The sequence below is a fragment of the Castanea sativa genome, chromosome 12 (genome assembly GCF_040712315.1).
Source record: "Castanea sativa cultivar Marrone di Chiusa Pesio chromosome 12, ASM4071231v1".
NCBI classification, from domain to species: Eukaryota; Viridiplantae; Streptophyta; class Magnoliopsida; order Fagales; family Fagaceae; genus Castanea; species Castanea sativa.
In genome coordinates this window covers 26,715,907-26,729,061 of record NC_134024.1, presented here as the reverse complement: position 1 = coordinate 26,729,061, position 13,155 = coordinate 26,715,907, and the positions used below count along the sequence as shown (strand labels likewise).

General features: G+C 36.0%; 2 protein-coding genes across 2 annotated transcripts; one reads left to right on the top strand and one right to left on the bottom strand.

Moving 5' to 3' along the window:
- The first annotated feature begins 5,252 nt into the window (after positions 1-5,252).
- LOC142620449 (uncharacterized) lies at positions 5,253-5,786 on the top strand. The gene has a single exon (XM_075793810.1). The coding sequence runs from the start codon at positions 5,253-5,255 to the stop codon at positions 5,784-5,786; it is 534 nt and encodes a 177-aa protein (XP_075649925.1).
- Positions 5,787-6,840: 1,054 nt separating this feature from the next.
- Positions 6,841-8,118, bottom strand: LOC142620448 (uncharacterized). The gene is made up of 2 exons (XM_075793809.1): positions 7,594-8,118; positions 6,841-7,518 (listed from the first exon to the last, which is right to left on the bottom strand). Exons 1-2 carry the CDS (start codon positions 8,116-8,118, stop codon positions 6,841-6,843), a joined length of 1,203 nt encoding a protein of 400 aa, XP_075649924.1.
- Positions 8,119-13,155: the final 5,037 nt, after the last annotated feature.

The window sequence follows — 13,155 nt, the reverse complement described above, 5'->3', positions numbered from 1 at the left end:
TTTTGACACCACTTTCATAAGAAATATAAAAAACTGTCAATAACATTTACTATTTTATCGTTCTCTCAATAAAATATTTCTAAAAATAGCTTCTAAATCTAAGGCATTGGTAAATATTTTCCTTTTTAATTTTACTAAAACCCTGATTTTTGGAAAATCTTAACATATGTATATATACCCTTATAAGCATGATTTTCATACGAGCCTAAAACAAGCTACAAATTAAGTGAAATAGATTTAGTTCCGATCAATGCTGTCATATCAAATAAGCTACATTTGATTCTCAAAAAAAAAAAAAAAAGAAGCTACATTTGGAGCTAAAAATTTTGTTATAACACCAAAATGTTTTGAGAAGATGCATGAGTCAGACGCTTGGTTCCAAGGAAAATCACAAAGGATGTGAGGATGCCCCTCTTGGTTGCTTTTTCCTCAGCTTTAAGTTAAGGACTTGACTTGACTTGGACCAAACAAAGCTAGAAGGGCCGAGCAGCACTGTGCGTATGCATGCGTTGTTTGTGGGGGCTGTTTTCCCTTGTCTTTACTCTCCAAATTTTCTCTTGTACCCATTTCACCTACTGATCATACCATTGTCCATAATTAGTTTCAACTTGCAATTTCTTTGCCATTCCATATCTCCGCCTGTACTTATATATATGATATGTATTTAGAAATAGTTCTGCACTTCTGCTAGCTGCATTTATAGTTAAATAATAAAGAATGAGTGAAGCCAGTCGAGTGGGTGTTCAAGTTGTCAACACTGAAGGAGCTCCCAGCAATGGCGGAACCCGCCAGTCTGTGGTTCCGACCAAGGATAAAGCAATGACGCCACCAAGGAGGGGAGGTGTGCTCAAGCAAATTTTGGTTGAAATTTCTAATGCCTTTACCTCCAATCCACCACCTCCACCTGGACCGCCTCCGTCTCCGCCTTCGCCCTTTTAGTTTCATAAACGCATATGTGCTTTGCTTATATCTATCTCATGTAAGGCTTTTCCCCCCTGAATTTCTTATGTAACTGTTTGTTGTTTGCTCTAAGTTGTAGCTGAAGTGTGTGTGTGTGTGTGTATGTGTATGTATATACACACACTTCAGTATAGCACTAGTGGAGCTTCGGAAGATTAAAAAAAAAAAAAAAAAATTTGAAGCTATATGTTTGAGGAACAAATCTTGCCTATGACTTCCTTGTTTAGAAACTGAATTTCCTTCAATATCTTACAGTACAAAATTATAATCTAAAAACAACACGTTCTTGTAGTATTTTTTTTATTCCATTTTTATATAAAAAATTAAAAATATAAAATACTTATTAAATTTTTTTTGCATTATAATTTATTAAAAAAATATTGTTTCAAAAAAATTATAATACTCTTAGATACTATTATTTTCTAATTTGTATTAAGGTGTTTTATTATATACAAATATCAAATTATCAAAACAATTTTTTTATTTCCATTTATAGTATATATTTATATTAAAACTTTTATATTTCTAAGGACAAAAGTAGCTAACCTAGGCAATATTTCAAGAGTGGAAATCATATTTTGATATTTATTTTGTCTAGTTTGTCTAAAATCATGTCAGTACCAATTTTAGTTAATTAACATGCAATTTTTTCAAATGTTAAATTTATAACTAGTCAATGTAATCATGGTGGGAATATGTATGTTAAAACATTAAAATTTAAATCTTTTATCTTTGGAGGTAGTGTATTTAAAATTATAAAACTGGTGGTTGTCACATGAGAATATATATATATATATATATATATATATATATATATATATATATAGTATGAATCTATATTAAGAGAACATTTAGTATCCATTACTTTGCAATAAAAAAAAATACTTTAACATACACAGCCATATTTTAATTTGTTCAAATTTTTTTCATTCATATAATATTATGCTTGCGTGTTTGTTTGTTTCTCAAAAAAAAAAAGTTAATTGTCCTACATTACTTAAAAAAGTATGTTGTGTGTAGTATAATTTGGCTCTCCCTCTATTAAAAGTTACTATGATTTTTGAGTGAAGTTGTGATGAATATTTATGTTAGAAGGTCTTTCTCTCTCTTTTGTGTGTGTTTGTTTCAAAAAAAAAAAAATTAACATTATGCTTCTCCGTATTTCTATTAATGAGTTTTTATTTTATTTTCATATTTAATGCCAAACTTTTAAAATATTTGTTAAAAGCTTGAGTTGGGTGAAAAACGTAGTCCTAAAATGTTTCCGAGATGAACGAGTCATGCAAATGGCTATTATAACGAGTAACTAAAGAAAAGGAATTGGCTTCTCTTTCTCTACCAGCAGAAATAGTAACTTTTCCACATTAATTGTTGTATGTCTAAATTCTAAATGCAAAGATAAAAAAAAGCAACGAAACATTAATTAGAATGAATAGTGTTCCAATCACATTTTGTTTAGGCCACGTAACACAATTCCATTGAACAACTCGTGCAATGTCAACAGGCAAAATATTGAAAGCAATGGATCTTGGACCAAATTTATTTGAAGCCCAAAAAAGGCTTAAAGCCCTTCCTACAAATACAGATGGTGCTTGAATATTCATACTGCTAGCCGTGAATTGAAGGTCATATCATTCTTGGATTTTGGGCTCGGTGTCTTTTGTGAGCCCAAGAAACCCACCTGTTCCCTTCCCGTTGGTCTATTTTTGGTGGATGTTGAGTGTTTGTTTGGCAACAAATTAAAAGTTAGTTTTTTTACTTAAATTATCTGCTACTATTGTTAATCCTGCCTTACTTTTTTTTTTTCTTAATTTTATTTCAAATAATTTAATTTTTAGTTTTTTAAGAATAAGTTAACTGTTAGTTTTTTGTCTCACATTATACAAACAAACTATAAAAAAATAAGCAATTCTCAAATGCATAGTTTCAGTAAAAAATTTTCAACAAAAAATTATATAAGCTATTTTTAGACGGATAAGTTTATATTCTAGCTCTCAAAATAGGCCTAGACCTTGCAAGGTCAATCTACCAACTATTATTGCATGTTGCATGTGATGAGAATAAATTCAATAGGAAGTCTACTACTTTCATTCATATTCTTTGTGTAGCGGCCTATCTCTTGTCCTAACTAATCAATTTTCCCATTAAGCATAACTAAAAGATAGTTCATACTTCATAGTTGAGTACTTAAGCAGAGATTGCCAGAAAATATCAACTAATATGATAATGCTTGTTTGAGATTTGCACTAAAGATATGTAGGACGCTTTCTAACTTGAATTATTAAATAGTATAAAACAATTGCAAATAATCCATCACGACATTAACTGAATATAAAGGCTTCATAGCAAAGTCACTATACTAAAATGTGTTATATATCAACACATTTTTAATGGTCACTACTGCTCCAAACAAGTCTGATTTGTAATAGAAAATGAAAATAAGAGACGTTTGGGGGAGGGGAGGGGCGGCTAAGTTTGAAATTTACTCTACATACTCGTTACTTAACCACCTTATTTGATTGTGGGGTATACTAAACTGGGATTTGTGTTTGAACTCAACTTATATAAAATGGAAGACTTGGATCCAGTGCATAGAAACCAAATAATTTCTTAAGTTGAAGATAAAGAGTAATCATTATATTTTAAACAACATAATCAAATATTAAAATAAAAATAAAAATAAAAATTAAAGCCTAGTTGTGAACACAAATCCGTTAAGGCAGCGGTAGAAATTTAAAATTGGAGAAGCTAAAATAACAGTGGGAATATAAAATAACTAAGATTAGAGGCCAAATAGAATGTGTATATATATTTCGGAGGTCTAATTATATTGGCCTGATCCAAAATTATTCTCAAAGGAAAAGATAAACAAAAGATTTTATAAAGTGTTGGGGCATGAATACCTAACCCTGTGTAACTCCACCCCTTAAAACATACTTAGAAGAGGTATGTGAATAGTAGTTTTGGAAATAGAGAATGGGGAAGTTCAAATAAATTGTTTGGTAGTGTACTTCCTTCATACTAAATAATGTTAATTTTTAATGTCAGATAGTCACACATATGGCCTTTTCATTGGTTAAAGTTATACCATTTTCAAAAGAAGGGAAAGTGGGATAGTGCTGCTGTATGCGTTTACAACTTGCAAGAAACGCAGAAGCAGAGCTTCCATTTGATTTAATTTTTTTTTTTTTTCCTTTTTTTTCAAACTTGAATGGTTCGAAGTCACGCTAATAATGACCCTTTTCCATGGGGGGAAGTTTTTTTTTTTTAGTTGCCCACAGTGTATCCTCAAAGCTTTCAACCAGAGACTAATCACTGTTCGCGACGGGTGAGCCCATAACGGGGTAAATCGCTGGCCCAGGGAGTTTGTTTCAAAGTGCTGTTGCCGGGACATGGGGGGAAGTTGTACTATACAGAAATGACATAAACGTTTTTATGTCTTCCTTTTATTTTTTTTATTTTTTTATTTTCTTTAAGAAAAAGTGACTTGTTTTGCATTGTGCGAGAAGCTTGATTTCAAAAATCCAAATATAAAATTTAACCCAATTTTCAACCATTTAACCTGTAGTTTTGCCAGATGATTAGTGATTATTTCTAGATAAGAATCGCCTTAATTTTATAATAATATACTTTTAAATTAGACAATTATAAATTTAAAAAATATATTTAGAATAATGTTTCTTTAAAAATTTAAATGTAGTGACACCATACTATTAACAAAATATGTGCTCTTTATTTTACTTCACTCGAAATCAATTCACATATTTTCTTTAAAACAAATTAAAGGTAATTATAGATTTACATTGTATTAGCAATATAAATCTCATACCATAAACTATACAAATATGAACAATATTATGCATAATTGTGTAGTTTGTAATGTAAATCTTACATTACTAATACATATTACTAGTACAGTACAAACTAAATTTTTTTTTCTTAAATATTCTATAATAGCTCTTTTTTCTGTGGTAAATGGTAAAGCGCAATAGTAACTTGAAAGATTGATAAGCATCTTCCTCAAAAAAAAAAAAAAAAAAATGATAAGCATGAATAAAGCAACCACCATCATTCCCACTACATAACCGTTATACAACGGACTTCATACCCGGCAACCGAATTCAAATATATCTGAAAAGAAAAAGAAGAAAAGCAAAAGCTACCCTCCACTTTTTCCTTCCTTTTTTTCAAATGCAATATAAAATTGGTCACCCCTGTTCTATATGCCTATACTGTCTATTGAAATTTGTTAAGTTGCTACCTTCTGAATAATCTGAACCGAAATCCATCAAATGGGTTCTTGCATTAGCAAATGCAGACCCAAGAAACATTCCCTAGAAGATTTTAACAATGTCCAAGACAAGCTTGTAATCTCACAAGCTCCCAAAATTCCTATTCCTCACTCAAACAAAATTTCTCCTTCTCCTCCTTCCCCTACTAGTTCAACTTGTTCCATTTCTTCTGTTACATGTGCCACTAGTAACACTGCGAGCTCAACATCATCCTTGTCAACTGCAACTTCAGCCTTGAGCTCCAAGGATAGATCATTCTCCAATGACTTCCTGTGGTCATGTGTCAAAGAGAATCCACATATAGTTCGTATCAATTCAATCAGGGAAAACGCTCGTTCGCTAGGGTCCACCAAAGCTCATGTCCAAAAGTCAGATTTACTAGCAAAAGCAATCGCGGAATTGGAGAAGCAATCACTCAGAGGGAAGGTAGTTGGGTCTCAACTGCAGAAGAAGAGAGTTCGGTCAAGTTCACCGGCTCCTCTAACACGACAGAAGAGTTTTCGGAAGGAACCCGAGAGGCCTAATGCTGCATAATCTCTACCGAGTAGAACATTGAGGTCACCCTCTCCTAGCCGAAGATTTAACGGTGATAGATATGGTAGAGTTTTGAATAACACTACAATGGAAAGTCATTCAAAGCGTATGCTTGGTTCCAAGTCCAATTCAGTAAGCAGTGCTTCCTCATCAGTGAAGATGGAACATCTTAGGCCAGCTAGTCCTAACAACAGTTCAAGTCGTCTACGCCCTTGTTTGAGGAATAGGGAGACATGCATTCACCGAATTAGTTCTAAAATAGATGAAATCGCAGTTATGAAAGCACTGTCTCAGAATGACATCGACTCTATTCCCTTGGAGGATATTGAGAATCCTCTCATCTCCTTGGATTGTTTTATCTTTATTTAAATTTAGTGTGCATGCATATGGATATATATATATATATATATATATATATATATATATATATATATATATATAGTCATACCATTCATTCTTTTTTACTTTTATTATTTATCATGGCTTCGTTTATGAGCAGGTTTGAAAATGATCAACTTGGATCAAATTTCATTTTTCTGTGTGTTTGTTGAGATTATATGTCTTTTTCCCAATTCTCTGTTTTCATAATTCTTTTGTGCAGAAACATGTTATATGTACTACAATATAATAATGTTACAAGTTTTGTTAGAGTGTTCTTTTGGTACTGAGTTTTATGAGTTTCACTTTTTTTTTCATTAACTTAAAAAATATATACATTGCGGAATGCAGAGCAAGTTGTTTTTTTTTTTTTTTTTTTTTTTTTGAGAAGGAAAACTGAAATATCATTCAAACTGCAAGAAAGCACAGATACAAGGCCACGGGAAAATACACAGCAACAGAACAGACACAAAAACAAGGAAAAAACCAGCAACAACTTAGACCAAAACAATACTCCACCTAACTAGCTCCCTCAGATCTAGCTACCACAGACAGAAAATCTGGGATCTCCATTCTCCACATGACAGATTCTTTGAGTCCTCTAGCATGCTGAGCTAGTTCATGGGCTACTTTGTTGCTAGTCCTATTAATGTGTCTGATTTTTGACTCCGGAAAACTACATAAACTTTGCACAATGTCCTTTGTGGCCAACAATTCCTCTAACATCATTAGCTTCAATCGCTTGGACAGTCAGAAGAGAGTCGCTCTCTATGATAACTCTCTCTAGGCCAACCTTTTTTGCCAGCACACATCCTTGCTCCACTGCAGCTGCCTCAGTTTCCTCAACAGAATTTTTTCCTTGGAGGGGCATAGACATGGCAGCAACACATCTGCTATCACTATCTCGGACTATAACTCCAATCCCTGAATGTCCATTGGCCAAAGGGATGGCACTATCCACATTAATGGTATAAAAACCCACAGGAGGCGGTTCCCAATGATCCTTCTTGTCCTTCATATATTTAATTTTTAGGCCATTTGCTTCTTTGAAGTCTTCAATCATACGAATAGCAGTCCCCCAGATGTGAGTTTCCGAGGTTCCATTTGCCTCATGGAGCACCTGATTTCTATTGTACCAAATACTCCAAGCAACCCCAAAAAATTTCTCTAGGTCCCTTTGGGTTCCTTGGTGCAAGATCTCCATAGCCAAATCTGGAACATCCCTATTAATTTCCAAGATATTAAGAGGACAATCATCCCATAACCTCCAAACATTACTAGCTATGCTGCATCTTAAGATAGCATGGACAACAGATTCAACTTCATTATTACACGGCGGGCATATGGGATTTACCTAGAATCCTCTTTAATTTATATTTAGCATAATAGGGATTGCATCCATACATAACCTCCATGCAAAAATCCTTACCTTTGCTGGAATATTTAGGAGCCACATCTTTTTCCACAATGGAGCTCGAGCATCACTGGTAGAAGATTCACCCCTATCACACCCTTCCAAAACTTTCCTAGCAACGTAGTATGCACTTTTCACTGTAAAGACTCCACTTTTATTGCCCACCCAAATTAATTGGTCCTCTTGTACATGGTAGCTGATGGGGATGTTTAGGATTGTCTCTACTTCAAAAGGCAAGAAGATTCTTTCTAATCTATCCCTTCTCCATCTCTTCATGTCTTGGTCAATCAAAGCCGAAACCATTGGAAAGTCACCAAAATCTTTTCGTGGGGAAATAACCTTGTAAGTGGTTGGGGTTGGTAACCATCTATCATCCCATATGTGGATTGTTTTCCCACTTCCCACTCTCCACCTTGTGCCTTGCTTTAAAACTTCCAAGCTCTTGTGGATGCTTTTCCATGCATAAGATGGCTGGTTGCCCAGTCTGGCATTTAGAATATCCCCATTTGGGAAATACTTCGCTTTGTACATGCGAGTCATTAGTGATGAGGGATTGAATAGCATTCGTCATCCTTGCTTTGCTAGCATGGCAAGGTTAAAAGCTTGAAGATCTCAGAAACCCATACCTCCTTCAAGCTTAGATTTACACATTTTAGACCATCCAACCCATGCCATTTTTGACTCATTGTTCCACTGCCCCTACTAGAAATTCCTCATCATCACTTCAATTTCTTCACATAGGCCCTTTGGAAGAAGAAAACACCCTATTGAGTAGGTCAGCACCGCTTGAACTGCAGCCTTTATCGAAATTTCCCTTCCTCCAACAGAGAGAAGCTTTTCTTTCCAGCCTGACATTTTCTTCCCCACTCTTTCCTTTATCTTGGCAAATACTTGTTTCTTTGATCTTCCAATTAAAGATGGGAGGCCTAGATATTTCTTCGATTGGGTATCTTGCATTGCATTGCCCCCAGAATCTCCCTAACTTCTTTCTTGGTGTCTTCAACAATGTTTTGACTAAAGAAAATTGAGGACTTTTATGTATTTATCTTCTGGCCCGTTGCCTTTTCATACTTTTGGAAGATGGTCTGGAGTTCTTTGCTTTCTTTCCCAGATGCTTTACAATATATCACACTATCATCGACAAAGAGTAGGTGGGTTATGGATGGACTTCCTCTGCAAATGGATATCCCGATGAGCCTCTTATGTCTTGCTGCCTCCACAATCAAGCCTGTGAGACCTTTTGTACACAAAAGGAAGAGATATGGGGATAAGGGATCACCCTGGCGTAGACCCCTAGTTAGGATTATATTACCATGGATCACACCATTGATTAGAACATAATAAGATACAGAAGAAATGCAATTCATCATCAAGCTAATCCATTTGTTATTGAACCCCATTTTTTCCATAATTTTTTCAAGAAAGACCCATTCCACTCGGTCGTAAGCCTTACTCATGTCAAGTTTTACAGCCATAAAACCCTCATTTCCATTCCTTTTTTTCTTCAAGTAGTGCATAATTTCAAAAGCAACAAGAACATTATTAGTTATGAGTCTTCCTGGCACAAATGCAGTTTGGTTTTCTGATATGATGGAATTAAGGATTGGCTTTAGTATATTGGCTAAGACCTTTCATATGATTTTATATGACACATTACATAAGCTAATGGGTCGAAATTCACTCATCTTTGTTGGCCTGTTTCTTTTGGGGATAAGAACAATATTTGTATTTTTTAGATCAGCTAGAGATGCATTAGCATTGAGAGTATTCAAAATTATATTACAAACATCATCTCCAATTATGTCCCAGTATTTTTGGTAAAACATAGCAGACATACCGTCAGGGCCTGGAGCTTTTGTCGGGTGCATTTGACTGATGGCTTGGATGATCTCTTCTTTCCGAAATTCTTTTGTCAGTTGCTCATTCATCTCTTCCTTAATGCAACTTTGAACAGTCTCTGCAACCTCCACTGCTTTTGTTGGAGAGGATGTCGTAAACAATTCTGTGAAGTAATCAATAGCAATATTGGCTATATCCCCTATGTCTTCACACCATCTTCTTTCCTTGTCCCACAACCCCCTGATTTCATTTTTCCTCTTTCTTTGTGAAGCTCTATGGTGAAAATATTGTGTATTTCTATCCCCCAACTTCAGCCAATCGACTCTCGATCTTTGGTTCCATCTAATTTCCTCCTCATCAAGAAGCTCATTGATCTCTTTTCTCAAGGAGTCAATCTCATCCCCCTTACTTCCATCTCAATTTGCTTGAACGGCCTCTTGGAGTAACTTCCTTTTTTCTTTGATCTTCTTTGCATAAAACACTAGGTTGTTTTGACTCCACTTTGTTAGTGTTTCAGTGCACTCCTTTAAACCTCCAATTAACTCAGATTGAGAGTTGACACCCATCTGGTTTCTCCAAGTTTCTTAGACAATTTCTCGACATTTTTCATACCTGGTTCATACTGCTTCAAAGTGCAAACGTTTTTGTTTGTGCCTTTAGGGGTATTGTTGATCTGTTAGGACTAATGCACTATCATCTAAGGTTGAGTCCACAACATGAATTACCCTGGCTTGGCTATAGTGTTGTCTCCATTCTGACGTTGCAAAAACCCGATCCAATCTTAGTTTTATTCTTCCATCTCCAATTCTATGGTTGCACCAGGTAAATTCAGGCCCTTCAAAACCCAGGTCATGGAAGCCACAAGCATTTACCACTCTTTTGAAACCATCCATCTGTTGTTGGGATCTTTCTAGTCCACCACTTTTCTCTTATGCATATAGAATCTCATTAAAATCTCCCAAGCAGACCCACGGCATCTGATACTGGCTGTTTAGTAGTTGGAGAAGGTTCTAAGCTTCCCTTCTGTGGTTTGTGTTTGGGTTTCCATAAAAACCCATGATTCTCCATTTTAAACTCAACTTTGAATCTATAACTATAGCATCAATATGGTTCCTTGAGTAGCTTTTAAGTTCAACATCCAATTCTCTTTCCCACAACAGGGCAAGCCCCCCATTCCTTCCTTCACTGGATATAATTATGCCATTCTGGAGTCCTATCCTAGTTTGGATTCTTTCCATTTTCTTGACACCTACCTCGTCTCCATTAAGAAGACAATTTTGGGATTATATCGTTGCACTAAATCATGCAACGCTCAATCTGTCCGACGATTCTCAATTCCCCGGCAGTTCCAACTTAATGAATTCATGGCTCTTGGCGATGCTGCCTTGCAGCCACCACCGTTAGATCAAAGGTAGTTGACTCACTTGTACACAATCTCTTCTGTCTTCCATCATTGGTTGTATCTTCCTCTATTCATAAGCCACGCTTTGTGCAGAACAAGTTGTTAGCACATTGTGATCATAAACCAAACATTGCCAATTCAAAAGAATCCAAACAATTTAAAAAATATTGATTTTTATTTGGATAAATCACGTGGTATACCAATAATACACGGGCGTCAAGCTTTGAGCGAATTAGTAAAAGTTTATGTTGCGAAAAAGTGTTGAGAGTAGAATAATACACGGGCGTCGAGCCAATGGACGAGGTTACAACAATGATCACATTGAAGTAAATAAATTTGTAACCGCTGGATTACAACGGTTAGAAAAACAATTATGAGCCAATTAAATCTCCATTTGTACTCAGATATACATTACTCAAGCAGCTAGAAGGGTCATTAAAGGCACCCAAAAGCTACACAAAAATAGGCTATAAATAAACCATCAAATATTGGGAGAAAAGTACGCACATCCAAAATATACAGAATTACATTCTTATTCTCTAAGAGATATTGAGAAGCTTTCTGACTTAGTTATTCAAGAACCATTGGCTGACACCACTACAATGCATTCTCTCTCATCTTTGCAAAGATCATTACCTCGTCTAGTCCTTAGACAAGGTCCACAATTGACAACTATTTTTAAAGTCATTAAGTGTTATCGAAATATATGTAAAAATATAAGGAAATTGATGTGTTGGGAAATTTAGACCCCGATTGATAGAATTAACAAGTTTTAAACTCAAGTTATTAATTAAATTTATTATGAATAAACCTTGTTAAAACAAACAAACATCAATATCATGTCAATATCATGTATAGCAGAATAGTAAATAAGACAAGATATGATGACCCAGGAAAACCAATGAAACAAACTAGTTTCTTAGTAAAAAAGATGAGGGGAAACCTTCTCGAAAAACAATCCACTATAATAAAGAAAAGTTTTAGATCTAGTACAAAACTAATGGGACTGACGAAATCAACTATAGACGAGTTCAATACTGCAGACGATACCACTCCCTTAGATGATCCAAAGCAAGTATCCACGTCACCGACAAGGATACCAAGATCATTCAATGCCACCAATAATGCCTCAGGCAGTTACAACACCAGCTGAATAAATCGTTGAGGGCATATTAGAAACCCATTACTCAGCAAGAAGCGTTACCAAGAAAGGCATTAATGTCATAAAGGCTAGAATCCAGAGGAACATATATAAAGTCCTCACATCGCCAACAGGAGGTACACACATAATCACAAGCGATACTGAGTTATTCTGACCTATTGTTATAAGAATTCCTTGGTACTGACTTTGGCATCGGAGGCGTTGTGGTAGGCACCACACCGGTGACCATTATAGCGAACTCTTACTTCCACTATGACGCAGGAGAGCGCCCGGCCCTATCTGGACAAACTCACTACAACTGACGAAACTTTGCTTCATCAGTTTGGCACCGTCTGTGGGGAACGACATTTTCGTACTACGGTTCGAAAACATAGGTTCTACCAAATTCAATATCCAGATGGAGTCCAATCAAGATTCAGCGGCCTTGGCTCAGCAAGTCCAAGCTCTTGCGGCCACTGTTGAAGAGCTCACCAGGCAAAATCAAGAGATGAGACAAAGACTTCAGCCAAAAGAGAACCGGTCCAAAGCTGTCCAAGAGGATGAGGGAGACAGCCATGGGAGAAGTGACCAATAAAGGACCATTACTCCAGACAAGCAAAGTTTTGATCTTCTTCAAGAAATAAGGAAAGAGATGGACGAGCTGAGAAATGCCATTAAGGAGAAGACAGATCGGAGCCTGGATATAATGGTCAGGGCAACAAATTCTCCTTTCACCATTACAGTCTTGAAGCGACCAATGCCGGTGAAGTTTCGGTTGCCTCAGCTTGAGCCTTTTAATAGGCTCAAGGACCCCTAGGATCACCTTAATACTTTCAAAATGACATTGGGCCTCCAACAGCCCCTAGTGAAATAATGTGTCATTCCTTCACTACCACACTCAGAGGTGCTGCAAGAGAGTGGTTCACGAGATTGCCCACTTCATCCATTGATAGCTTCGAACAGTTAAGTAGCTCCTTCCTGCGCCATTTTGTCGGAGGGCAATGTCCTAAAAGACCAGCGGATCACCTACTCACTATTAAGCAAGGGGAGAAAGAGACCTTGCGGTCGTACATGAAACGCTTCACTCGAGAAACCCTAGAAGTGGACGATGCTAACGACAAGGTACAGCTGACGACATTTAAGGCAAGGCTAAAATCTAGAGATTTTGTAGTCTTGCTGGTGAAGAATCTGCCTA

Coding starts and splice junctions, on each gene's coding strand:
- LOC142620449 (XM_075793810.1), top strand. CDS start 5,253: ATGGGTTCTTGCATTAGCAAATGCAGACCCAAGAAACATTCCCTAGAA.
- LOC142620448 (XM_075793809.1), bottom strand. CDS start 8,118: ATGACTCGCATGTACAAAGCGAAGTATTTCCCAAATGGGGATATTCTA. Junction 7,519..7,593: donor TCCTAAATATTCCAGCAAAG/GTAAGGATTTTT, acceptor AGAGGATTCTAG/GTAAATCCCATATGCCCGCC.